We start from the raw sequence: 26,348 nt of genomic DNA, 5'->3' as shown, positions 1-26,348 counted from the left end.
TTTTGATGAATTCCTTAAAAACAGAGAAAAACAAAAACTTGCTCATAGGGGATCTAAGGAATCCTCAGATTTTTCAGGCTTTCATGTGTTTTTGTATGGTTTTAACTTTAGTTCTAAATTAGTCAGTTTAACATCTATTATTAAAAATGTTGGGCCTTAGCCTTAATATTTAAATTAGTTATATTAATCTCAATAATAATTGGTACCGGGAGTCTTCAATATCTGTTATAGACGGATAAGGTGATATTTAATATTATCTTCCTTCATCGTTACATTTTTTCCAGAAAATAACACTGCAGGGCCTTATCCTCCATAAATAAACTTGTTCATTTCACAATGCCAAAGTCTTTTATTTCTACTGGATGAAACAGCTGTTGCTATGATTTGACCTAAATTATCAAATAAACATAATAATTGTCTTTCTGATATTTATTGTACTTCTCTGCAATCTTAAGTTTTTTGTGCGAAAGACTATGCTGACTTTATTCTTTCGACTTTAAAAAACTGATCACATGTTTAACAGTCATGTAAGCTGTTATAAAATGTCCCTGTAAAATAATTTAAAGAGGCCATGTGAAGAACTTAGTGTGCCTGCTGAGCATTAACATTTCGCTTTATTTTTTTCTTAGCTTGTAATGCATAATGAAGATATACTTTATGAAAAAAATATTTAAATAAATATGAAGAAGATGAAGTGTAGTTGAAGTGTATTCTTGACCTTGAAAACGGCAACTGGTAAAGTATTCTTACCTCACAGTGCATTCAGTAACTGCACCTACAACATCGAACTCCATCTGCTGTTGAAAAACAAATTCAATATTACGAAAAGCTCTTGAATAGTTACTAGACAACCCTTAGCGTTTGGGCTTATCTATATAGCCAGTTAAATGAATTGCATATATAACTTGTAGTGGCACTCTCAACACTCCATACATACCGGTCACATTTTGTGTTGTTGTGGAAAAGGCAGGATTTCCTTCTGTATGTGGCGTATTTTCAGTCTGGTGATTGCTCTCATTTTCTCGCCTCTCTTTCATGTAGCTCTGACTCTTTCCACCTCTGCTTCCCATCTCTTCTCTGTCCTCCTCTTTCTTCGTTCTCCTCTCTGAATACTAAACGCATTACGTAACCATACAATGCTTCGCCACAGAGGATCATCCATGGCATCTCACATGTTCACGTCTCTCTTCAGGGCAGTGACAAGTGTAGCGCCACAGGGCCGATGGAGGAGATTTATATTGGCAGCGCCTATTATTCTGGCATTACTGCCACACTGCAAAGACAGAGACAGACAGTGAGAGATTCCGCTATGCAGAAACAGACAGAGACAGATGAGACAGAGATATTATACCAAGATGGGAAAAGTAAAAGACTTAGTATCAGTAGCATTGTTTTCTTCATTTCATCCTTGCAGACATCCTTTACATCACTGTAGTGAGCGTCTCTCACTCTCTGTCTCTGTCAACAGCACATTCTGGGTAGCAGGCAGTGGAATATTTCTATAATAGAAATGTCTGTCACGCTCAGTGTTTCCATATCTCTTATAGAAACGTCCATCACACCAAGTCTGGACGTCAGCTCAACTCTCAACCTCCCCACCCCTTGCTCCAATCACCACTCCTCTTTAAACACCCCCTACTTCCCCCGAGAGCAAGGAGAGGGGGGATAAGAGATGTAGGTTTTTGTTCGCCCTCGGGTATGTGCGTTGTGGTGTGATGTAGAAGCCTTATTTCCACAAAAGTCAATCACTTTGAGAAAGGGGGCGGAGGGTGATGTAAAGCGAATGAGTGGAGATGGGTGAGACTGAGAGTCAAAGCAAATTAACATTCTCGTGGTCTCCTTCGAGTCGTGTGGACGACAGACACACTCGTGCTGTGTCTCCCGGTTGTGAGAGGTGTAGCTGAAGTCGCCTCAGAGCGAGCTGCTTTTTGATCCGACTCCTCTCGTCTCTCTTTTTTGCTTTTCCTCTTCACTTATTCCTGCCCTGCAATCTAATCTAATCCAGATGACTCACTTTCATCGATTGCACAAATCTCACGTGTCATTTGGGCCTCGCAAAGTGTATGTGTGTGTATTCGTGTGTGAGCGCATATACATCAGAAGGTGAGCACTTTTGTACTGCCCAGAACAGACTGTGTAATACGGTTTGATGCGAAGTCCCAAGACACTGAGGAAAGATTAATTCTTCACAAGCCTGCCCACAGTTTGACACCTCCATGTCCCGGGGGATCAATAAGCTACATAGTAAAAACACAGGCACGGGGAATTTATATATATATTTATTTTCTTAGCTAAATCTATATTTAACCAGGTTTCACCTTCTGGGATCTGAAATCTGCAAAGGAGACCTCAGTAACAAACAAACCATATACTATTGATGGTTTCTGATGAATAATACAGGGAGGAGAAAATTCTGGGGACAGACAGACAGGCAGTCAGACAGAGAGACACAGGCCTAGCATCCCAAAAAAAACAACCTAAAAACGAAAACCAACTTATTTGGAGCAATGACAACTCCCATGGATTCATCTCACACAGCTCCAATGAAGGCTTTGAACTCCGGCAGAGAAATGAGTTTCTGAATTTTCAAGCCTTTAAGCAGACAAATTTACACGATGAACTCAAAGCATCATAAAGACTGTCTAGCACATCTCTGTCAGGGCTTGAAGCTACAAAGGAAAAACTGTACACTACTAAAGTCCATATTTCTGTGTTACATAAATACCTAAATTATTTGGGAGCAATCCTAAAATAGCCTTACAAATCAACATAAAGCATTAGGAGAAGATGCATATGACAGCGTGTGCAGAGCAGCCAGAGAGCGTAAGTGAAATCAAGAACTTTGTAGTGAGAAGCAAGCAAAAACATGAAAGCAGGAGTGATATCTGAATCTTTTTCCCCCCTTTCTTTTTGTGTCGGGAAAACACAAGCTGAAATGATCGTACAGCAACCGTGCATAATTTCTCAGAAAATAACACCGAGTTAATAATACAGAGTTTGTGGAAACAGCTACTGAGTAAAGCTAACCCTCCAGGGCAGAGTTTCTCGTGGCATTGTTTGACTGACATTTACAGGCTGCAGACAACAAGCCCACGTAGTTATTGACGGATTTTATAATATCAAGCATTGGAAAGGCCCATCATGCTATTGAGTTTATATTCCATTTGGAAAGTGGATACTAGCAATCCTGGCTTGTTGACATTGATGCCCAATACAGATGTTGCTTTCTATTCAAGAACTGCTGAGTCATTAGCAGTTTCATTCAGCGCTGTTTATCCTGAATTGTGCTAGTGCTATTGGCATGTAAGCACACCATGAAAGCTCACATCAGCTAGTCTTATAACCACAGCAGGGATTTAAAGAGCTCCTATTATGTTTTTTGGGTTTTTACCTTTCCTTCAGTGTGCTGTGGCTTTTTTTTTTTGAGCATGTAAAAGGTCTGCAAACCTACAAAGTCCAAATAAAAGGGAATTATTCTCTCCCTCAGAAAACCCTGCTCTTTATCTGCCTCAGACGCCTCGTTTGTAGTCCAGGCTTTCCTTTTGTTACTTATTTATGTCACCATCTAACATATTTGCATGACACCCTCCTAGAAACTAGTGTCACATGCCCTCAGTCGAAGGATGAGCATAAACGGTCCAACTGCAGTCGTCTCTCCTAAGGCCTGAGTTCTGTAAACCAGTGGAGTATGTTCCCTTGCATGAAGCAGGCTAAGCTAACTTTCACTTATTCAGTATCAGCAGTTAAAACAAATTTCTAAACTATCTGAGGCAAAATAATTAGTCCATTTGGATTAGATCTACAAGGTGTCATATGAGTTGGCTGTGTGTTTCATAAGGCGTGGATGCTACTGTATCACCAGTTGCTGCTGCTTTCCTGCCAGTGCCTGAAGCACGGCAACACAGGTGTTCAGTAGAGTAGCACAGCCCCCAGTGGCTACTTTGGCGAACATTCAAAGAATCAGCAGCTTCCTCGGAGTCCGCCATTCTTTCCTCACCAGAGCTGCTTCTACTACAGCTAAGTCTCCCTGCCTGTATGTAGCCAACATTACAATACCCCGCCTTCGTTTGTCCAGCCGACCAATCAGAGCAGACTGAACTTTATGGAGGCGGGCCTTAAAGAGAGAGGAGGTGAAATGAAGCGTATCAGACAGACAGTGCAAAGCGGTGCTGCAGCAATGTACAGTCTGGGAAAAATCATTTGCATTTTTCAAATTAAAGCACGTAAACATATTCTAGTAGACCCCAAAAATACAAACACGAATCAGTAAATGAGCAGAATAAATGGAGGAAAGATGGAAGTGGGAGCAAAAGTGGTGGTAAACCTGCAGCATGAATCGCATACTTCATCTTTAAATCACAGGTGGAACTGACAATGCGCTCCAGATGCAAGTCCAGGTGGAAACAGAGCTACATATGAACAACAGAAAGCAATATTTAGCAGTGTTTAACTATTTTTATAGCCCAGCTAAACAGATATTGGACAAATTCAATTACAATGACAACACTGTGCGGTGGAAACTAAAATTTAAATTTCCTGTGCATACTTCCTTAAAGCTTTGCCAGTTGAACCTTTTGTAACAACTTGACGCCTATTATCGCAAATTTACAACACACCACTTTCATTTAGACTGCAGCAGAGATAGTGTGTCCATTCCTCCAATGCCGGTTTGTGCATATTCAATACGTACCTCGGAACCTTTTGCAATCACTGGTTTCTCGTAGGACAGGTTGGAGTGAGGGCCTAATTATTATATATCTGTTATTATTATTATATATCTATGTTCTATGTGTAATAGATAATTTAACAATTTAACTTATTTTAGTATCAGTTGGAAAGCAGAAACACAAAAAAAAGTTTTTTATTTAATTGTAGTTAAATTCAGGCGTCAAGGGGTTAAAGAAAGCAGCACCGTTTGGAAATGTCGCGTTTGCATAAGCAGTTACACAACTCTGACATGACATATAGACAGCTGATGATATATGATAGTGCTCATTACCATACGTAGGCTCTCCATGGAAATGGATGCACAAATTGGACAATCAGATTTCAGTGGAAATTGCATGCTCCGCACCTACTAACTTTCATGAAAGGGTGTTGACTTTAAACTGCAGAAAATAACGCTGCATTCTGATGCTGTACTGCAACAAGTGCAATCACACATTTCTTTTATTGTCCTGGATGGTTAACGGAAAATGCTGACTTTAACTTAATTCTCAGAAGACTTTTACTTACATGGAAATATAGTACAGATTTACAGTAGATCCTGTGATGGACTGGCAGTCTGTCCATGGCGTTCCCTGCCCCGCTCCTCACCCAATGTCAGCTGGGATAGGCTCCAGCCCCCCCACGACCCTCTGGGTGCAGCTAATGGATGAATGGATGGATTTGCAGTAAATGCAGACACACACACACACACACACACACACACACACAGTATATGGGCACAACAGGTCATTTGTCTTCCTCTTTTCCCGTCACCTTCATCATCATTTTTCTGTTGATGGCTTCATGCAGCTTTGCTGGTCGCTGCTGTTTTCCACGCTGGTTTGGAATAGTAATGAGAGTACCGGTGTGAGCGTGTGACACTCCACTACACGCTGAGATGTGGCAGCATGCGTTTCATTGCACGCATGTATGTGTCTGGTTCTGCATATGTATGTGTGTAAATGACTGTGTGCCTGTTATTAATGTGCTCATATTTCTGCCTCGCTCACAACGTACCCAGGAGTATAACCCATCTCCTAAGTGCTGCTCATCAGTCACATGGAGGGAAAAAGGGGGGGCAGGTTGGGTTGTTGAAATGGGATGTCTCTGTGGGTATTTGGTATTTGTCACAATATAGCAATAGAGGTCTGTGTTAAAAAGAACAGATTATTCAATTTGGTTTCATTTCTGTTGTTTTGTCCACAGTTCTACAGCTGTTAAAAACATTTTACGCTAATTGTTGCAGAAAAGCTCTGAGGGTCATACAGGTTCTAAACAAGCTACTCGGTTTATCGAGCGTACAGTCAATGAGCACTTTATTAGGGATGCTGGGTACGGCAGCCATTTGCTCTCAAAACATTCGTTCGTTGCATCATGGATGTTGGAAGCAACCCTTAGAGATTGGGCTGACATGATTACATCATATACTTTCTGCTCACGTCTTCAGCTGTAAATCCCCGCTACGCCACATCCCAGAGGTGCTCTACTGGGTTTAGATCTGCTGACTGGGGAAGCTGCTAAACTCACTGTCGCGTGGATGAAACCAGTCAGAGTTGACTTCCATCAGTAGATTTGTTACTTTAACCCCAACTCCCACAGCAGCAACCAACACACACCTATGTAGCCTAACTATTCATATAAAGGCAGTTAGAATAGAAGAATAGAATAGATTAGTCACTTTAATGTCAACCAGAACATACACTAGTTGGTGCACATTATGACTGAAATTCTGAAGCAACAAGCTCGCCATCGGACTGATAATACAAAAACAACAAAAATGTTTTTTTCCTAAATAAAAAAAAGTTAGTTCAATTAAAAGAAACTCCTACTAGGTTACATACATATTTTGTGCAGATCTATTCTTTTGATGGATGTAGACCTTAAGCATCTCAGTGATATATATTTTTTCAGAACGCATCGTAGTTTTGATTAATGTCCTTGGCCTTCAGTCGTGTAATTGCAGGTTCCTCATTCACATCACCTGCTCCACTCTCAGGTAACACCTAACATCTAAAATCATGTCCAATCTAAAATACATTGCAACAGAGGTGGCATGATCTGTGGTATATGTGCACTGATGCTGTTCAATGATTATAAAAAATACTGAAGGAGTGTATTCATATAAATAATATAGGAATACTACAGACAGCAGCGCTTCTCTCTGATCTTCTCGCTCTTGCTATACTTTACTATTTGTCACTTTGATCATGACAGTGACACTACATTATACAGAGCGTACGGCGCTTCAAAGTTTGTGAGCCCTTTAGAATCTTCTTTCTTCTTATTTCTTGATTAATTTGACCTTAAACATCATCAGGTTTTAACACAAGTTCTAAAAGCCGATACAGAGAGGCCATTTAAACAAATGAGATAGAAAAATGTATGGGTCTTTTATTTTTATGACTGTTATTTGTGAAAATAATACCGTATTATGCGTCTGTGAGTTCTAAATATATCAGAACCTGTAGGGCTTTTAGCTTTTTTTTAAAGGTTAAATTAGAGACAGGTATTTTCAAACAGGAGGATGACACTAAGGTGTGAGACAGCGTTGTGTTTTATTTCAAGAGCAGGGAACTATTAAAGTCTTTACAACATGTTTGTTGAAGTATATCATGACACAAAGAGAGACTGAAGATCTGTGGAGACCCATAAAAAGAGCTAATGATGCTCATCAGTCCAGAAAACATTTTAAAAATATAAAAAGTTTGGATTCCACGAGTCAGAAAAGAGACCAATCTGCTGTCCGTGTTGCTGAAAACACTGACATTTCCACTCATATAAAGCCCAATGATCACATAAGTTACTACAGCCAGCATTGGTACGCTACAATAAAATATATTTCCATTTATAGGCTACTTGTTGGTACATTTGGGTAGCTACCTAGATTATTAGAGAGGCCACATCTTATACATAGTTATGGGAATGCCTACACGTATATCCTCTTTAGTACAGTTTAGCAAGTGGATCAATCCTTTACAATAAAATCATGTTCTCACAGCTGGAGTGGTGCTCAAGACTTAATCTCAGGAGAGCCTCGATGGAGGGGAACAAATTTAACTGGAGCTTATAAACTGTGCCTTTGTGTGAGTGACAGCCCACACATGAATGTAAAGAAAAGTACACAGTATCATTTAACCTTAGAATCTCATTGATCCTGTCTCCATGTCAGGGATATCTTAATTAATGAAATTACTGCCATAGTGTCTCGTGCATTAATGCCCGCTGCTCTTTCTCTTTGTAGATGCTCCTGCTGCTGTCTGATACTGCAGGTATTCAATTCACTCAGAGAAAAAAACAACTACAAACATTTGAGAGCATGAAACTGGATATCAGCTCCTGTTAATTTTTTTAAAAAAAATCTTTGATTAGATTTGTAAGGACATTGCACTGTGAATGTAGATTTTAATTTGTAATAAATGTGAAATTGTAGGGCAAAGTGAATGAGCTAAACGTAGACATGTCCATGTCTGCACCTCCATCAGCTAAAGGCATGTATACTGTGTTATTTGTGCTCTCAGTCATATTTATTAGCCAGTGTTGGTGCTAAAATATGGAAAAAGCCTGGCGCTCAAGCTTTGTCCTGTGTTCAGATGAAAGGCTGTTTAACATATACAGTTTCTCCCATGAAGGTCAGCCTCTCCTATGAGACATTACATTAGTTTGGCAGCATAAGGGAGCAAATCAGAGCCTGAAAGCCGGCATCCTATGCCATAAATGTGAGCTGGCAACACTGCTTATGATAAATAATAAATAAGTCAGGCACACTACATATTACATATTGAACTAAAAGCCTTTCTGCCACAGCACTGCCTCTCTGATCATTCTGCTAATAAAGAGGATGGTTTCACCCTCAAATTGCTAGCTGATGGCAATATAGAAGTAGCCATTAGAAGATGGTACATTGTGGCCATAAAGTGATGCACATGACCATCAACAATTCTGAGACAAGCTGTGGATTTCAAAGCATGATTGACTGGTACTGAGTGGTCCAAAGTGTGCCAGAAAATCATTTCCCACATCCTTATACTGCCGCCAGCATGTGCTGTTGACACAAGGCAGGTTGAGTCCATGGATTCATGCTGCTGATGCCAGATTCAGAGTCGACCATCTGCTTTCCTCAGCAGAGATGGAGATTCATCAGTCAGTCATATGTATTTCAAGATTTCAGCTGTCCAGTTATGGTGAGTCTGAGCCCAGTGCAGCCACAGATTGCTGCTCTTGGTTGACTGGGATGGAACCCGATGTGCTGCTGTAGCCTCACCGTCTCAAGGCTGGACTTGTGTATTCTGAGATGCTTTCCTGCTCAGCACCGCTGTAGTTAATATCTGTCAGCTCCAACCAGTCTGCCCATCCTCCTCTGACCTCTCTCATCAACCAGGCATTTCTCTCTGCAGAGCCACCACTCTGATTAAACTCCAGAGACTGTTGTGATGAAAATCTGATCACAAACACTCATACCAGCCTGTCTGTCACCCACAATCAAATCACAGTCGCTGAGATCGCATTTTCTCCCCATTCTGATGTTTGATGTGGACTTTAAGTGAAGCTCCTGACCTGCACGACGTTCTGCATTGCATTGCTGCCACATGGTCTGATTAGCCACCTGCATGAATAAGCAGGGTGTGTGGTTGGACTGTTTTTGAGTGTTTTAGAGTGAAAACGCCAGACGAAAGGGAAAATTATGACTCAGATGGTCTGTGATAGAGATTTATCACAGTTTACAGACCCTCACATCCTGGTTCAATGTTATGATAGCTACTTCAGTTGTGTCAACACCATTTTCCTGTGCAGTGAGAGATTATTGCTAGCATTTCATCTATACCGGAACTTCAAACGACATGGTTTAAATAATCCAAAATGTATACAACGCATCTAGTTATTGGCTGAATATTTCTTTTCCTTTCCCTAGACTTTTTACTGGTGTCACTCATCTCTTACTGTGTCTCACCGGATGTAGACTGCAGGTGTAAGCGATTATTTCTGTGGCATATTTCACCAGCATTCTTCTCCTTTCACTGTCTCTGTGTTGCCATTTTCAAAACCAATATGAGAAACAGCCTCCAAGCATCAATTACAGCATGAATCCCACCTGCATACAGCTGCAGGACCAAAATGATTTGTGAACACACCTGAGAGACCCAGAGTAAGTCTTTAAAAACTCAGATGGATGATGCTGACCCATCGTCTTACATGGGCATTATCAGCAGGAGTTGATTTGACACATATCACTCTGTCAGTGGCATGCACAACTTCACAAGAGCTTCTGTGATATCAGTCTAATAGAAATCTACAAGAGCCGCACACTGCTCGCTAATTATCTGTGATTTTAATGAGTCTGGTGAGCTCTTCCAGAGCAGAACCCTAAGCAGGCTTCACCACTAGGGCACCAACTATCGAATTATGTTTGCTTCTGTTAATCAAGAGAAGCCACATCATACAGTGACATGCATCTTTTACGCTGTTTGTGCCGTTTTGTGGGGAATTATCCATTTTAATGACGGCACTTGCCTCCTCGCATGCAAATGTTCCACCAAAACATCCGTTTAAGACCATTTTAATTGGTTTAAACAAATACAAACAAGTCAGAGCAGAATGATAATGAAGTGCAGCCAGACAATTTTCCAGCGTTGACACAGCGCTGTGGAAATAGGTATGGCTATGCGAGACCACCTTTTTCCTATATATCAGCAAATAGTTTGCACAAGCTCTTAAAATTTGATTAAAAATGGGGCCCAGTTATGAAAAACATCAAGTGACGGTAATCGACAGCAAATCAGAGGGCACCAGCGCAGTGAATACCTCAGCCAAAGCTGCACAATCCTCTAATCTTAGTATGGTATTTTAATAAAAGAAAAGGCAAATCTAATAGGCAAACCTCCCTCTGGATCTGCTTTAGAATGCTTATGTGATTGGCAAACTCTAAATACACGCATCTGATTCACGCAAATAAGAGCATTAATTAAAATCACTCCTGGATCTGCACCAAGGACTAAGCTCTTTCTCTTTGGCCCATGGGCTAACCTTCAACCAGATGTCTCTTTAATGTGCTAAGTATCAAACATACAGGACTAAAGACACAGTTTTCTTGGCAGAAGTAAAAAGACTAGATTTACCTTCCTAAGCAGGATACATCTTCATTGTACTTTTCATGCCTGACTCTCCTCGCAGACCTCTCTGAGTCATACTGTGGAGCTTTTTCTGCTGTTGTTGGATAATTCTATGACACAGAGAGGTCTGAGAGGAGAATCGACTTTCAGAAATACAATGGAGAGGCTGTTTTCTGTTCGGAAAGCTTCAAACTTTCTAGTCTGTCTTATGATTCTGAACAGTTTTGTGAACCGGTTTCACTTACCAGTGACAAGGTGCTGCTTCACACTCTATCAACGAGTTTCTACGAAGACTCCCGGTTATACAAAGTTTTAACACATTTAAATAAAAAGACACTGGACTTCCTGTATTTTTTGTCTTTTTAGCTGTTTTTGAGTATGTGTCTCAATCCTGTCATGAGGCTCAGAGCCCTGCTGTGTGGCAGAGTGTGTGAGAAAGGTGATGCACGGCTGTCTGTGTGTATCAAAGTACCGTCACAAAGCCCTGTTTTTAGCGCTCTCTTAGTTTTTCCCTGCACATGTTTTTTCTCTTACTTTTTTTTTTTCAGAAAACATGCACATCTAGACAATCTGTTTAATTACCGCAGCCATGACGCCATAGCAGTCACTCTTTCTGCAAAGCAAGGTTAGAGTCCGCCTCAGTCTTTCTCCATATGGCGGTTTGCACCCTATGAATCTTTGAGTGTGACATGACTGGAGAGTGAGGCGGTCATGATGCTGAGTGCTGGAGTATTCCACAGCCGGGTGTGTGTACGGAGAGCACGAGCGAGGTCGGGCAAGACGATGAATGATGCAAAATGGAAAAGAGGCCGACACACTCTTTAGATGTTCCTTCTGCGTATCTCAGGTTAGCTACTACAAGTGTATTTACTACAAAAGGCAAGACGGTAACTGCTACTGTATCACTCTCTGCTGCCCTGCTCTCCTCCATCCGACATCACTTACTTCGGTACAAAAAGAGGTCAAGCACAAATCAGCCATCTCTGCATCTTAACTAAACCGTTTGGTCCCCCTGCCTGCTCTGCATCCTCTGCTACACCGCCATGCTCTTCACTCTCAACAGTTTGTTTACCCGAGCTTAACCCTTGGTCAGCAAAACGGACGTTTCCTGCGCATATGTGTGTCTGTGTGTCTGTGTGTGTCGCTGGCAGCTGCTCCTACCCTTTCTCTGGTGGTCTAACTGGGTAGTTTGTCTCATGCTCTGTGGGAGGAAGTCTCACCATCAATTATAGATTGTGCTGACTGGGTGGGAAAAGCCTCTGCGTGTGCGTACACACCCACAAACATTCACCTATATGCCAGCATACATTTGTGACATTTAGATAGATAGAGCGCTGAGATGAAACTGGGACTTCTGGGTTTTGTTCCAGAAGTAAGAGACGCTCATTCAGAATCACAGTGACATTTGAAATAAATCTGATGATATAAAATCCAACCCTGGAACGTAGCCGTGCCCAACAGTATCATGTGTAGTTCAATATATTTGTCTAGACAGGGGTGGTGCGTTAAAAAAAGAAAAAATGTCAGTGTTGTTTTTATCTGCATTTAAAAGAGATTCCCAAAAGGCCAGCTGACTGATGAGCGATGGGAATGAACAGGGACGATGTCAGTACAAACCTTTTCATTTATTAAAAGTGATATGCCATCACTTATGAGAATGAAGTGAATGCATCATTAATAGACTACGTCTGAATACCGCAAAATGCTAAAAAAATTACTTTTCTTCTTATATTGCCATTTAGTACTTTTATTACTTATATGAGGAGGATAAGGACTGTGGATATTTGAGGTGCACTGACTTTAAAATTAATTGAAAACTTGTGGGCAAATGTTTTCCAAGTCAAGAATTAGATTTTTCTATTTTACAGCCAAGGACAAACATTTCTATTTCTTCTTTAAAATGTTTCCTTGTTGCTTATGTTAATGAACTCAGTATTTAGGGATTTTAGATTGGTGAGAAAAACCAAGCTAGAAACTTAAGGGCTTCTCATGTGTACATGGAAAGCTGTTACAAGTATTTTTCACTATTTTCTGACACTGTTATAGATCAGGTGTGTCAAACATGTGGCCCGCAGGCCAAAAGCGGCCCGTCAGAGGGTCCAGTCTGGCCCCTGGGATGACTTTGTAAAAATGACAGAGAAGACATTAACTGCAAATTGTAAATATCTAAAACAATAAATTTAAAAACATTTCTAGACCATGACAAGCTGTTTTGATTACAAAGTAAAATACTAGATTTCTCGTTGTTCTTTTGTCATTTTGTGTCTCATTTTTGTAATATTACATCAAGTTTTTGTTGTTTTTTTGTCTGACTTTGTCTGGCTTTTGTCGTTTGTCTGATGTTTCTGTTGTTTTGTTTTTGTTGTTTTGTGTTTCCTTTTTGTCTTATTTTTGTCACTTTGTGTTTTGCTTTGTTTGTTGTTTTACAAAGTGTTTTTGTCTTGCTTATGTTGTCTATTTTTTAATCGTTTTGTTTCTGGCTTTTGCCATTTGTTCATTATTTTTTGTCATTTGGTAATTTTTTGTCCATTTTTTTTTTGTTTTGTTCCGTCATTTGTCTCATTTTTTGTCCTTTTCTTTCTCACTTTTGTAGTTTTGATCATAAAGTAAAGTTCTGCATCATTCACTGTGACTGAGTGTTGTGTTCCTTTGTAGACTCTCTGTGATCTGTAAGTTGTAATGTGTAAATGATAAACTGAGGCATAATACTGCTGAAATTGAATTTATTTCTCTTAAGAAATCTCAGGGTGTTGATAATGTTTTGTAAAAGAAGACAGTTATTTATATGTGACCTTTTTAGCACTAAAACAAAGGAAAACTTTGGAATTGTGGTTATTTATTGGCTGTTATGTTATAATTTTATTTGTTCAGCCCACTTGAGATCAAATTGAGCTGAATGTGGCCCCTGAACTAAAATAAGTTCAACACACCTGGTATAGTGAAGCACTTGAATTTACAAAGGGACAGGATAATTAATATACAGTTACAGGAATTGTTATACATACCCCTAGTGGATATCTCTGGCCTCCCTAATCTGACTTTACCACCAGACAAGAAAGTTAGCATTGGATGACTGAGAGCAATAGCTTTTTTTAGCCACAGTATCCCTTCATCCAAAGTCACTAAAGTCAGGCTACACTCTGGACAGGTGCACCACAGAGCTAACACACAAAGAGAAAAGAAGCAACCACACTCAAGAAACATCTGTGTACAATAGTGACTTAATATAGGTCAATTGGAAGTACAAGTATTACTTAAAATTGCACCTTTGCAACAGAAATAGTTCTAGCGAGATAAATAGTAAAAGAATGGGTGACTGTCAAACCTGATTTAAATTTAATTGTTAAATCGGGTTAAAATCGGGGTTTGTGCTTCAATGGCGTTGGGTGTAATATCTAAGGGCAAAAGAAATTTGAGTTTTGTGTGACCAATATACATAATATATGTAGATCTGTGTAGATATGATATGTAAATTTTATATATCACTGCTGACCTGGGAGCGGTCTTGTATTGTCTGTGTATTGTTGTGTATTTTTTTGGTATTTTTTTGTTTTATGTTGCATTTGTATATGGATTGTATTGTAAATAATGCAACTGCATTGACACATTGTAAAGATGTTGTATGGACCCCAGGAAGAACAGCTTTGGCATTGCCATAGCTAATGGGGATCCAAATAAATCAAATCAAATCAAATCAAACACTCGCACCTAGAGCCACTTTGTCGGAGCACCTGACATCTGTATGGCTGGATGGTGCTGGTGGAAAGCAGTTACGTAAAGTGACATATTATGGGGTAACTGAGGTGAGCGAGGGGCAACATATGTTACTTAAAGTGAGCACTTAAACACTGTCCTGCCATCTGATGCAGCATCTGGATGAACGGGAGTTTAATGTGCATTACTTCCACGTGCAACCTATAGCTCATGTGTAGTTTTAGAACATACAGCAACATGAAGACATCACAGTAATATAAAGGGTAGCTATCAATCCCGAATGATATATTTAAACAGTCGCTGGCTTGTAGTTAGGAATAATACTGCTAAATACATTACATAACACATGTAAAAAAAAAAAAAATATCTGTTTGGCAAATACATACTTGTGACTGTGGGAGGAAGCTGGAGCACCTAGAGAAAACCCACGCAGGCACAGGGAGAACATGCAAACTCCACACAGACAGACCCCAGCAGGGTCCGGCCCAGTACCGCTTACGGTTAATAAAAACGAAATATCTGATAAAAGGATTTGGTTAAGGTTAGTGGAGTTTGCGGTTATAGTCGGTTTCCTGCATCCACAACCCTGACCTCCACTCTCTCAGTGCTTTCATGATGACAAATGAGAATGGCTCAGTGTTCTGTAGCCCTCTGAACTCCAAAACCCACTGGCAAATTTCAAAATTGTGATATAACAAAAAATAAAAATAAAAAAAGGGCCAAAATTACAGAATTTAGCAGAGCCAGAAACTGTGAAAACCCAAAGAGTTGCTGGATTTTTTAAGCATTTTTCCCTTCTTGTCAGAAAACACAACCAAATCTATAATTAAAGCTGTGATATTTAATCAAAAATCTCTTAATTCTATATGTCTCATTCTGAAATTTGTAACATATTAGTTACAACCAAAAACTGAATTATGCTTTGGTGACTGAAAATGTAAATAGTTCAACACCAGTAGTTGTTGTACGTGTTGATCCCAGGTTTTTTTTTTAATCAAACAATTTTTTTATGGCTTTTTCACTGAGTCATGTTACATTTCTGAGTTCTCTCTAATTCTAATCACAGTTGTTGGTCTAGAGGTGCAGGACTTTATTGCAATGAAAAAAAGACCACAGTGAAGAAAAATGTGACAAAACCGAAAAAAAAAAAAAAAAAACCCAAACTGCTTGCGATTCAGAAAGTCAACATTGTGATCAGTTTCTAATATTCAGATCTGCAGTAGATACTTGGTAAATCCCAGGAACATATTCCAGTTCTGTAAGAAGACCAAATAATGAAAAGATAACTGAGATGGAAGCACAGAGGATACACAAGTTGGCGGACTTTAGCGCCCTGAAAGGACACCGAAAAGTTCAGCGGAGCTTTGTCCCGTTCTCACAAAGTGTTGCTCTCATTCGCCCTCCTTCTCAGATTAGAGGTGGCACATCAGCACCTCTCTGCTTCGCTATTCATCGGTAATCAATAGAGAGGGAACAGCAGCCAAAAGATGCTTGTCAGGAGGGCTGCACCTTTCACTGCTTCCCATTCCTTCTCCTTCACTTCCATGATGTCACTTCCATGTTTATTGCTCTTCCAGCTGAGAAACAAGCTCTCACAGAGAAGAGCGAGCCACTGTTCGAGCAAATTCCCCAGACAGACAGACAGACAGACAGACAGACAGAGAGCCACTCCACATCTCTATCTCCTCCCAACCTCCTCTTTTTCTCACAGAATCTCTGCCTCCTTCTCTGACGACCTTGTTCCTCCCTCTCCCTCACTCTTTGTTCCATCTCGCCACCTCTCTCCCCTCCCACAAGCATCTTTCTTCACCTCTCACTTGCACTCGCTTTTTTCTTCCTCCTGCTCACCACAGCTCTCTGCGAGCCTCTTTCATTTTCCCGCCTCCCTCTGTCTCTCCCGTTCCATCGTACATCAGCTGTTTTTCCCAGGAAGTGTTTTATTTGGAGCAGATTAATTAATTAGATACAGTATCAGAGCCATGGCCATTCTTAGCCAAGGCCTATCGAGGCCCTGAGGCTAATGGAGCAGCAGAAAATGTGTGTATGTGTGTGTGTGTGTGTGTGTGTGTGTGTTTACAGCAGCAACAAACTGTGTTTAAGATCTGCAGGTGATTGTTGTGTATCTGCACTAGGGTGTGCACTAATTGGTCTTGTCAAGAAACGTCTTCTGAGTCTAAAAAATGTGCCTGAGCATGCATAAATGTGTGTGTGTGTGTGCGTGTGTGTGTGTGTGTGTGTGTGTGCGTGTCAGACTGTTACATAAGAAGAAATAACCACCTCTATCTCATCATGCTGGTAACAGGGTTGTGTTTGTTGCAACTCACAAATAAACCACTGTTTCATTAGCGATCCCTTCCTAACACCCTCTTCCCATCTCTCTCTCTGCGTTTCCCTCCAGGGACGAGTTCTCACACCAAGTACAGAGCGGCAAGCAATGAGGACGAAAGAAAAGAGGTGCTTGTCCAATCAGAGATGCAGATGGCCACAGAAGACATGAGCACCAGCCAACCTGGCACCGGGACGACTTCCACTTGCCAATTTATACATCACAAATCAAATGTGACCCCCTAATTAAACATTCGATACAGTTTACCGAGCCACGCATACTGCCAATGAAGTGATACGTCCTGCACTCATTTCTATTTCGCTAAATTCTGAATTCTTCATGTTAACACAAAATTGAATTTTGGGTATACGGGAGAAGCTAAGGAGAGACAGCAGGAACCTTCTCCATGCTGTGACTGTAACCACAACAGTCACAACAACACAAATCTGTAGAAAAAACAAGTCACTGCACTCTAAAATATTACCATAGAAAACACACCCTCACTGCCTTTCCAATGGCTCTAGCCAAGATGAGTAAATGTTAGATGGCGGGCACCTCTGGTCGGTTTTCTCCAATGGATCCTGCGATGACATCCCCAATGGCCCAGAGCACAGGACAGGGACGGCAGAGACATAACACGACTGGAGGCTCTTCATCAGCGGTCTTGTCCACAGCCAGCTCCTTCCTCTGTTGGCTTGCCCTCCTGTCAATAATGCGGTTGCCAATGGTAACAGCTGACTGCTGGCTTATCGAAGGGGAGAAAGGCTTCGTGTGGCTGGCGATCTGCAGCATGAACCAGCCTCCCTATGAGGCCATCCCCTCCCACATAAACAGGTAAGAAAACTTAGAATGAAAGTGAGCTATTTCCACATTGTTGTGGCAATTCGCCAAACAATCCACACACCTGACACACATCTCTCCACAGCACTATTGTGGATCTGAGGCTGAACGAGAACAAGATACGGTCGGTGCATTATTCTTCACTCAGTCGCTTTGGCAACCTCACCTATCTGAACCTCACCAAGAACGATATCAGCTATGTGGATGATGGAGCGTTCTCAGCACAATTCAACCTGCAGGTGAGTGATGGCATCAGGATCATTGACACACACAAACGCACAGTCATGAATGCAAATATATGCTATGAAGGGAAATAACAGTATGCACTTTCATAGGTACAACTTTGGGGCAGAATGTAAAATGTTGGGTGGAGTTAGAGTATATGCAGAGTTTTACATGCTAAACATTTGTCCAGCATAAAATAATGTCCAAGTGATTACACAGTGAACACTCAGAGTATACACCAAAATGTCACAAAATGAAAATCACCTGCCTGACACTGTGCAGGACCCCCTCATGCCTCCAAAGCAGCTCTGACCAGTCAGGTCATGGACACAGAACCTCTGGGGATGTCCTATAGCATCTGGCACTGGGATGTTGACAGTAGTGGAAGCTTCATTGACTAGATTTGTTCATCCCATAGGTGCTAAATCAGATTTGGATCTGGAGAATTTAGAGGCTGCATTAAGGCCTCAGGTTTTTTGTCATGTTCGTCAAGTTAGCACTGATTTGTTTGTGAGGCGCGGTGAGGCTGATGTTGGGGCAGGTGTGCTCGCTCTTCAGCAATCTTTAAGTACACGTCAAAGTAAAGTCCTCATAAATGCCAGGACACAAAGTTTGGGAGCAGATCATTGCAGTGTAACGAGACAATCATGACCATTCACATGTCAGTGGTTTTAATGTTGCTCCTGCTCAGTGTGGTTAATATTAGCTCAGGTTCAAACAGGTGCAAAGTAAAACTGCTGTACCCACATTAATGCACTGGGAGACTAAAAATCCATTTACTGTTTATAAAGTACTACATACTTAACACTGGATATTGATACTTGTTGGCATCAACCAGTTTTGAAAGAAAAATGCATGACCTTGTTTACTCAATCTTTAATTAAACAAAGACATGTTTAAAAGATATTGATAATAATCTTGTATTTAGGGTCTATTTACGCTTAGACGTTATTTTCTCTGTAAAATAAAAGAAATTAAGAATCAATACTAAAACATCCTGAGCCCTTTTTTTTAAATATTTCATTGTACTCCGCTGATCTTTGCTTTTATTCTTGTGGAACTATGAATGAAGGACTTGAAACAGTAATGACAGGGAGTATTTTTAAACTGTGTCAAAAATGTAGTTTAAAAAAGTAAACTTTAACTCAGTTAAAGGATCCATACTCTTCCAGCATTACGTGCACAGATGGACACGCAGACACACGAGAAAGACAACACCTGTTTATCATAGCTTCCAGAGACATTCAGGCAAAGTGTTTCACCAAACCGAGCTGATGGCAGCCATAATGAGCTGGCATTGTTACACAGCTGCTGGAGCCATGCCAGGAGGTAACATGTGAACGAGAAAGATCTGAGTAAACTCAGCGCAGCACAGAGGCTTAGATCACCATGTGAAACACGAACTGTACTGAACCGTCATCTGTTTGTTCTGTATGTTTCCAGCTTGTAGTGAGTGATGCCTGGCACCGACTGGCTCTTCAGAGATTAGGATAATCCCACTTGTCTTTGTCTCCCCCAGGTTCTCCAGATGGGCTTTAACAAGTTGAGGAACCTGACAGAGGGGATGCTGCGAGGCCTGGGCAAGCTGCAGTACCTCTACCTGCAAGCCAACCTCATCGAGACTGTTGCACCCAACACCTTCTGGGAGTGTCCCAACATAGAGAATATAGACCTCTCTATGAACAGGTGCTGGTCTGAGTCTGTGTGTGCACTGATGAGAGAGAGAAAATTGGATTTGCCAGATAAATCTCCTTAAAATATAATATATTTGGGTTTCCAAATTGTTAGTTGGAAAATAAGAAGCATTTTAAAATGCTACCTTGGGCTTTGGGAAATTATACTGTGCATATGAACGAACCATTATAAAGAATAAAAAATGTAGAGATGAATCCATTGTAATCAGTGCTAACAATCTGGCATTCTGTCTGGGTTCATATTTTGTGATTTGTTGTTGTAGGACAGTAACTGGCCAGAGGAAGAAAACAAAATCAAACATTCCCAGCACATCCGCCCTGGAGCTAGAGCGAATAATACTGTAAAATTTCATAAATGAGTCAAAAACACACTGGTTAAAGGTCAGGCTTGGTGTCATCACCCCAAAATCACAGATCAATGGCTGCTTTCTAAATTTACTGATTCGTACTGATGTGCAGATTCACAGGGAAAGTTCAGACAATCCTAGTTTTCTCACTAACGGTATCCTCAGCAGATCACAATGCAATACTGCAACAAGCCATCCTCTTTCTTTCTCAGTGGAAATAACTGTCTTGTTCTTACTATTGGTAGCATAATTGGTATTGATCTCTTGGCCAAAATATATAGCGCCAAATGAAACAAGTTTAACTGTTCTGTGGGGCTGGTTGAAAGCGATTGTGGGAGATGTTTATGACCATAAACTGAAGTTTTAGAAGAGTGAGGAGCGAGTGCATTTAATTTGACAGATGACAGAGTGAAAGTTTCCACTAAAAATCTCTTATTTTCTCTGCCTTTTTCCAGGATCCAGGTGTTGGACGGCAGTTTGTTCTCTGGACTCTCCAAGCTGACCACCTGTGAACTGTACACAAACCCCTTCAACTGCTCCTGTGAGCTGCTGGGTTTCCTGCGCTGGCTCTCAGCCTTCCCCAACAGGACCAGTGAGCGGATGGTGTGTGACTCCCCTCAAGGGTTCTCCGGCTATAACCTTCTGAGCCAAAACCCCCGCATGCCTACCCAGCGCAACGCTCTGCACGTGCTCAGTCTCGTATGTACAGACGATGGCAGTAGCGTGACACACATCGACGTCTTTGACTCCACCACCCAGTCCCCAGACTTTGCCTCTCCCTGTGGACTGGACGACTGTGCTTCCGGGACCCCTCCTGATGAGGTGATCAGCTTGAGCCCGTTCCCCGATGCCAAACCGATCATGATATTAAAGCAGGTGCTACATTCCAGCGCTGTGATCACGGTTCAGATTCCTCATCCGTACAGGAAAATGTACATTCTGATGCTTTATAACAACAGTTTCTACACAGATATCCAGAATCTGAAAAAACAGACAGAAGATGTTGCGCTAAAGGACTTAAAGCCTAACACTGACTACACATACTGTGTGGCTTCTATACGAAACTCCCTGCGCTTCAACCACACCTGTCTGACCATCTCAACTGGCCGCAGAGCTGGAGCTGAGAGGATAGCCAATCAGTCGTCTGCCACCCACTACATTATGACTATTCTGGGCTGTCTGTTTGGCATGCTGCTCTTCCTTGGCCTTGTTGTCCACTGCCTGAGGAGGAAAAGGCTCATGGAGGAGAAGGAGAGGAAGATGAGCAGAATCCAGAGGACTTTGATAGAGCTCAAGTACGGTGGAGAAGGAGATATTGAGGGAGGGAGTGGAGGATCTGTTTCTCAGAAGCTAGCCGGTGGGGACAGTCTGTCCAGAATGCCTTACTTGCCTCAGGGTGGTGAGATAGATCCATACAAGCTTCAGGAGGTGATCGAAACACCGGCGCACAAACCTACTAAACTTAACTACATGGAGGTCAGAGGCTCCGGCATTGAAAGGGAGAGAGAGCGAGAGAGAGAAAGAGAAAGAGAACGAGAAAGAGAGATGTCACCACAAGCAAATCCCCAGGGATCAGTGGCAGAGATTTCTACCATCGCTAAAGAAGTTGATAAAGTTAACCAGATCATCAACAACTGTATAGATGCTCTCAAATCTGAGTCTACCTCCTTTCAGCAGGGGATCAAATCCCCTTCTTCTGCAGGTGGAGGAGCTGTTTCAACTGCAGAGCCACAGCTGGTGCTTCTGTCTGAGCAAGGAGAGAGAGGAGAAAGAGGAGGTGAGTTCCTCTCCCCGGTGTATAAAGGAGGGAGAGGAGGAAGAGAAGAGAGGGGAAGAAGCTACCATCATTCACTGCAGCGACACCACAGCATGGAGGCTCCTCCAACCTCAAAAAGACCCAGCACCTCCTCCTCTCCTGGCTCTGCCCGGAGCCCTCGCTCCTTCCGCTCAGAGGGAGGCTACCACTCCTCTGAAACCCGCTATATCGAGAGAACCTCACCTGGAGAGAGGGGAGAAAGGGGAGGAGTGGGAGGAGAGCCCATCCGCACCATCACTCCAGCAGCGGCTATCTTACGAGCTGAAGCCCAGAGAATCCGCCAGTACAACGAGCACCGCCACTCCTACCCCGGCTCCCAGCAGCATCTGCAGGAGCTGCAGCACCACCCCCAGATCTTGCAGGAGCTCCACCACCACCCTGGGGGCCGTAAGCCCTCTGTGTTAGACCCCCTCACTCTCAGCAGGCAGGCCAAGCAGCGGGAGTTAGCCTACTCCCAGCTTTCACCACACTACCCGCTCTCTCCCCAGTACCACAACCTCAGCTACTGCTCCAGCCCCGAGGAAGACGAGGAGGAGGAAGGGCTCCTCTGCACCCCAACCCTGGGGCTGTGGGAGAGGTTCAAACTGCACCGGAAGAGGCACCGGCAGGCATCCATGGAGGACGAAGGATACGTGGCAGCCGGACACGCACTGAGGCGAAAGGTTCAGTTTGCCAAGGATGAAGATCTTCACGACATACTGGACTACTGGAAGGGTGTGTCTGCCCAGCAGAAGGCCTGATCGCACATGTGGAGACCCCAAACACTTTGAAGATGGAAAAATAACAACACTGCATCCACTACACATACAGACCTATTCAATGAAGACCTGTAAATACACACAAATACACATAACTTACAGGATCTGCTGAAGCAAATTGCCCATACGTATAAACACACACACACACGCACACACACACACACACACACACACACACTGGCTCATACTTCACACAAACTAAGCCTTTTCTTCTGAAAACATGGAGGAGGACCAAACTAATATATTATATTGAACAACAAAAATCATAACTTATAGAGACTGAGTTAATTTTGTAATGTAATGGAAATTATAGCTCAGACTTATGTAGCTATTTGTACTAAGTTTTGAATGAAGAAAAAAGATTCAACGTTAAAAATAGAAACCTTAAATGTTGCCGGGCAACCCATCCTGAACAGCCCAGCGATGTTTTTAATCTGCCCTGAGACTGACATTCATCAAACCTGGCCACGGCAGATTTACTCCACCAGAGTCATGAGAACTGTTACGGCGGTGACTTGATCAAGACTTTGCTCTGCTGAGGAGGTTGTTTTTTTAGCATCGCGCCCTGCGATTCAGCCACTAGCGCAGGCATTTTGAAAAATTCGCTGCGATTCGGGAGATTAAAATCATCAAAACGATAAATTCTGGATGGGTCGCCAGGCAACAGTAATATTTAATTGTGCTGAGAATGAGTAGGTAGCTCTCACCAGAGAGTGAGTTTAATGTGCCAAATCAACCAAGGGGATAGTAGAGCCCTACTGTGTACCAACTTCTCCTCACCACTGTTTTTATATACAGAATTTAAAAAACCTAGTATGATATGTTGTTATTACTATTCATTATTCTTATTATCATTACTGGTCTTCTTATTATTCCTATGATCCTCATCATTAATACTCTATTATTTGAATATGGCATGGCTCTGTCGTGTGACTGTGTTTTTGACTGTTTTGAACCTCTCAGCTGAGAAGTGCACACCAACAGAGACAAACAGTACGATGGACGAGACATTTGAGTTCTCCTTTTCTACCAAGAGGAATGTGCTCTCTGCTGAGCCAAAAACAAGTCCGCCTTTTCTCTTGGTGAACCCCTGCTACACCTGCTCCTCATCCTCCTAAAGAGGGAACGCTGTACAGATGAGAGAGAGAAGTTCTATATTTGCAACAGAGGTGACTGTTTTGTTTGTACAACACGGTTTTGAAATCTTTCAGACTTTTCAGAAACCAGAATCCCAAGTTAGTTACCTACCTGCTCACTTACAATAGTACGTTTTTGATTTTGAAATCGAACTAAAAATTCTAATCTTCAAATGAATGTCTTTAATTCCCACAGGGGAAGCATATCTGCACTGTTCAAAATCAAAAAACGACTCTTAGGAAAAGACCTAAAACTCTCAGCTTCCTTCCCGATACACTGTAGCTCCACTGTGTTTTATCAACAATTCATTTTTTTCCTCTCCTCCTTCTCCCATCTCCCAGGTTTTTACTTTTTATTTGTTTATTTTTTTGGATTCCTCTGGTTCCACTGTGGTGCCATTGTGCCAACTTGATAAATCACTAAGAAGTATTTGAAATGCTTTTAAATACTACTATTTACAGACCTCTTCTCCTTTGCATTAATACAGTTCAGTTTGCCAAACAGAACAACAATTTGCACAAAACGATCCACCACCATTGGCTCACTGCTCCCCTTCTATCCTCCAATCATTTCTAAGACCAAAGTACTGTGGTAGTAAATTGACCCTTACAGCCCTGTCCGGGACCCAACCACTGACCCACCATCACCCTTACAGCTAAGACTCTAGTACCTACATACACACACACACACACACACACACACACACACACACACACACACACACACACTCTCAAGTGTACTCATGCACACACAACTACAAAAACACACAGATGAATGTATTCTTTGAGAAGTTAGTACTGTTCAGCAGCTGGATTCTGACAAACGAGCTGAATTCAAACAGTCGTCTGTCCTTTTTCTGACAGGTAACTTCCTTCGGACGGCCACTTGTGTTTCAGAGATTTTAAAAAGAAAGAAGGAATTATTGGCTTTCTGTAAAATTGTCCACACCAATGCTCACAGATGACCAGTTTGTCACGGAAACCCAAAACTGTCACTCAAGACGTCTATTGAAGTAATGGCAATGGAGTTTTTATATGAGAAGGGTTATGGTGAAATGTGATTAGTATCACTCATGTGGTGAAAAGAGACTTTGTGTATATCTGAAATATCTGCAGGATTTATATACCGGAGGCGGAACAGAGGAGAAAAATGTGATAATATACTGTAGAATATTCTACACGGAACTGTGCTACAACAAGTCATTTAAAACCGTGAACCAGCGATGGAGTCAAGATTTCACTTCAGCGCATTTCGAATTTAACATGCTCGTGGTATTCACAGTGTTGACTACAATTTGTAATTACAAATGTGTATACTGAGTGAATTGCACCTACTTGGCTTTCTGATTTGAAACAGAATTGATTCCAACCTTGAAACAACAATGAAAACGACACAACAGAAACAACAGAGCTGGCGAACAATGAAAAGTTCATCGATGAATGGAAACACTGTATAAAATCTTTTTTCTCTGCTATAATGAGTTCAGAATGCTCAAGTCATTAAGCCCGGTTAAAGCCATAATCATGGGTTGGTAAAATCACCACAGCTGTTTGTAGCACTGAAAAAGCACATTCATTTGTGTGGTTAAAAAGGCTGTTTTTTTCCTCTCCTGATAATGCGGCAGCGTTGACGTGGTTCCTCTGCAGCAAACAATCCAACTCTGATACAAAAGGAAACCGATGAGCCGTGGTTGTTTCCACATTACACGTCCCAGATTGTGGCTTTAACTAAACAACAGCCTTAAAAACATTCGATTTTCTTTCGTCTTTTTAACTTTAGCAGCTTTGAAAATGAAAAAAAAAAATCCAGATTTCTTAACTTATACTTTCCTGACTGCAATTTTCTAATTGCTTGATTCTTAAGCCTCACTTGAGCATTCTTTGAGTAACAGTAATATCAATGTAGCGATGTATTAAATTACTGTTTTTGGTTTTTCATTCTGTTTATGGAAAGTAATGGTCTGAATTTATCATGTGTCAGAGAGTAGCAGAGCTAATCTCGAATGAGGCAACAACAAGCCGATGGTCGAGTCGAGGAGTCGACAGTGACCCTAATCAGCACTGCTATTCTTTGAACCGTGATGAAAAGAAACTGTGTTTTCGAAACAGCAATGCCTAGAAAGTGGAAATAAACTGAGGTCCTACTGACAACAGACAGAAGTGACAATGGAGCATGCTGCAAGGAAACCCTCAGTGGAAACTTGTGTTATATTCTTCTAGTGAATGACTCAGGAGCAAGAGAGAGTGAGAAAGGGAGAACGCTCTACCATAGGATCTCTCAGAGGCTTTCTTTCTTTATTTTCTTGTCAAAAATTAAAATGAGCACAATAAAATAGCCTTCCTTTTACTGTCTCCTTTCCTGGAGAAATCACATGTATGCCAGAAGTGCCAGAAGAATCTGAGGACTTTTCATTTCACACTTCAGACACGTTTTATGGTGACCTCCACCTGAATTCTCACAAAGTCCGTTCTTTCACACACACACACACACACACACACACACACACACACACACACACACACACACACACACACACACACACACACACACACACACACACACACACACAAAAAAACATTTTCTCATTCACTGTGTATTTCGTTGAACTAGATAGCTTTGGTGTTATTTGTCAGCTGCTTCAAATCTTAATATTATAAGGATGCTAAATTTTGTGTTG

At 41.6% G+C, this 26,348-nt stretch overlaps 1 protein-coding gene and 1 long non-coding RNA gene across 2 annotated transcripts in view; one reads left to right on the top strand and one right to left on the bottom strand.

Annotated features, from left to right (window-relative positions):
* Positions 1–1,413, bottom strand: part of LOC127533151 (uncharacterized) — a 128,404-nt gene extending 126,991 nt beyond the window's left edge. Inside the window, exons 1-2 of the long non-coding RNA XR_007940894.1 lie at positions 938–1,413; positions 751–797 (exon numbers count right to left, since the gene is read on the bottom strand). This is a non-coding gene — a long non-coding RNA (uncharacterized LOC127533151). The remainder of the gene's footprint in view (positions 1–750; positions 798–937) is intronic.
* LOC110961347 (protein ELFN1-like) overlaps positions 1–26,015 on the top strand; it is a 144,386-nt gene extending 118,371 nt beyond the window's left edge. The window contains exons 3-6 of the mRNA XM_022208931.2: positions 16,927–17,688; positions 17,780–17,933; positions 19,439–19,605; positions 20,416–26,015. Coding sequence (XP_022064623.1) covers positions 17,399–17,688; positions 17,780–17,933; positions 19,439–19,605; positions 20,416–22,516 — 2,712 coding nt within the window. The 5' untranslated portion in view covers positions 16,927–17,398 and the 3' untranslated portion in view covers positions 22,517–26,015. The remainder of the gene's footprint in view (positions 1–16,926; positions 17,689–17,779; positions 17,934–19,438; positions 19,606–20,415) is intronic.
* Positions 26,016–26,348: the final 333 nt, after the last annotated feature.

This window comes from Acanthochromis polyacanthus, chromosome 3 (genome assembly GCF_021347895.1).
Source record: "Acanthochromis polyacanthus isolate Apoly-LR-REF ecotype Palm Island chromosome 3, KAUST_Apoly_ChrSc, whole genome shotgun sequence".
Taxonomy (NCBI): Eukaryota; Metazoa; Chordata; class Actinopteri; family Pomacentridae; genus Acanthochromis; species Acanthochromis polyacanthus.
Note: the sequence above shows the minus strand (reverse complement) of the source record. Positions and strands in the feature narration are given on the sequence as shown.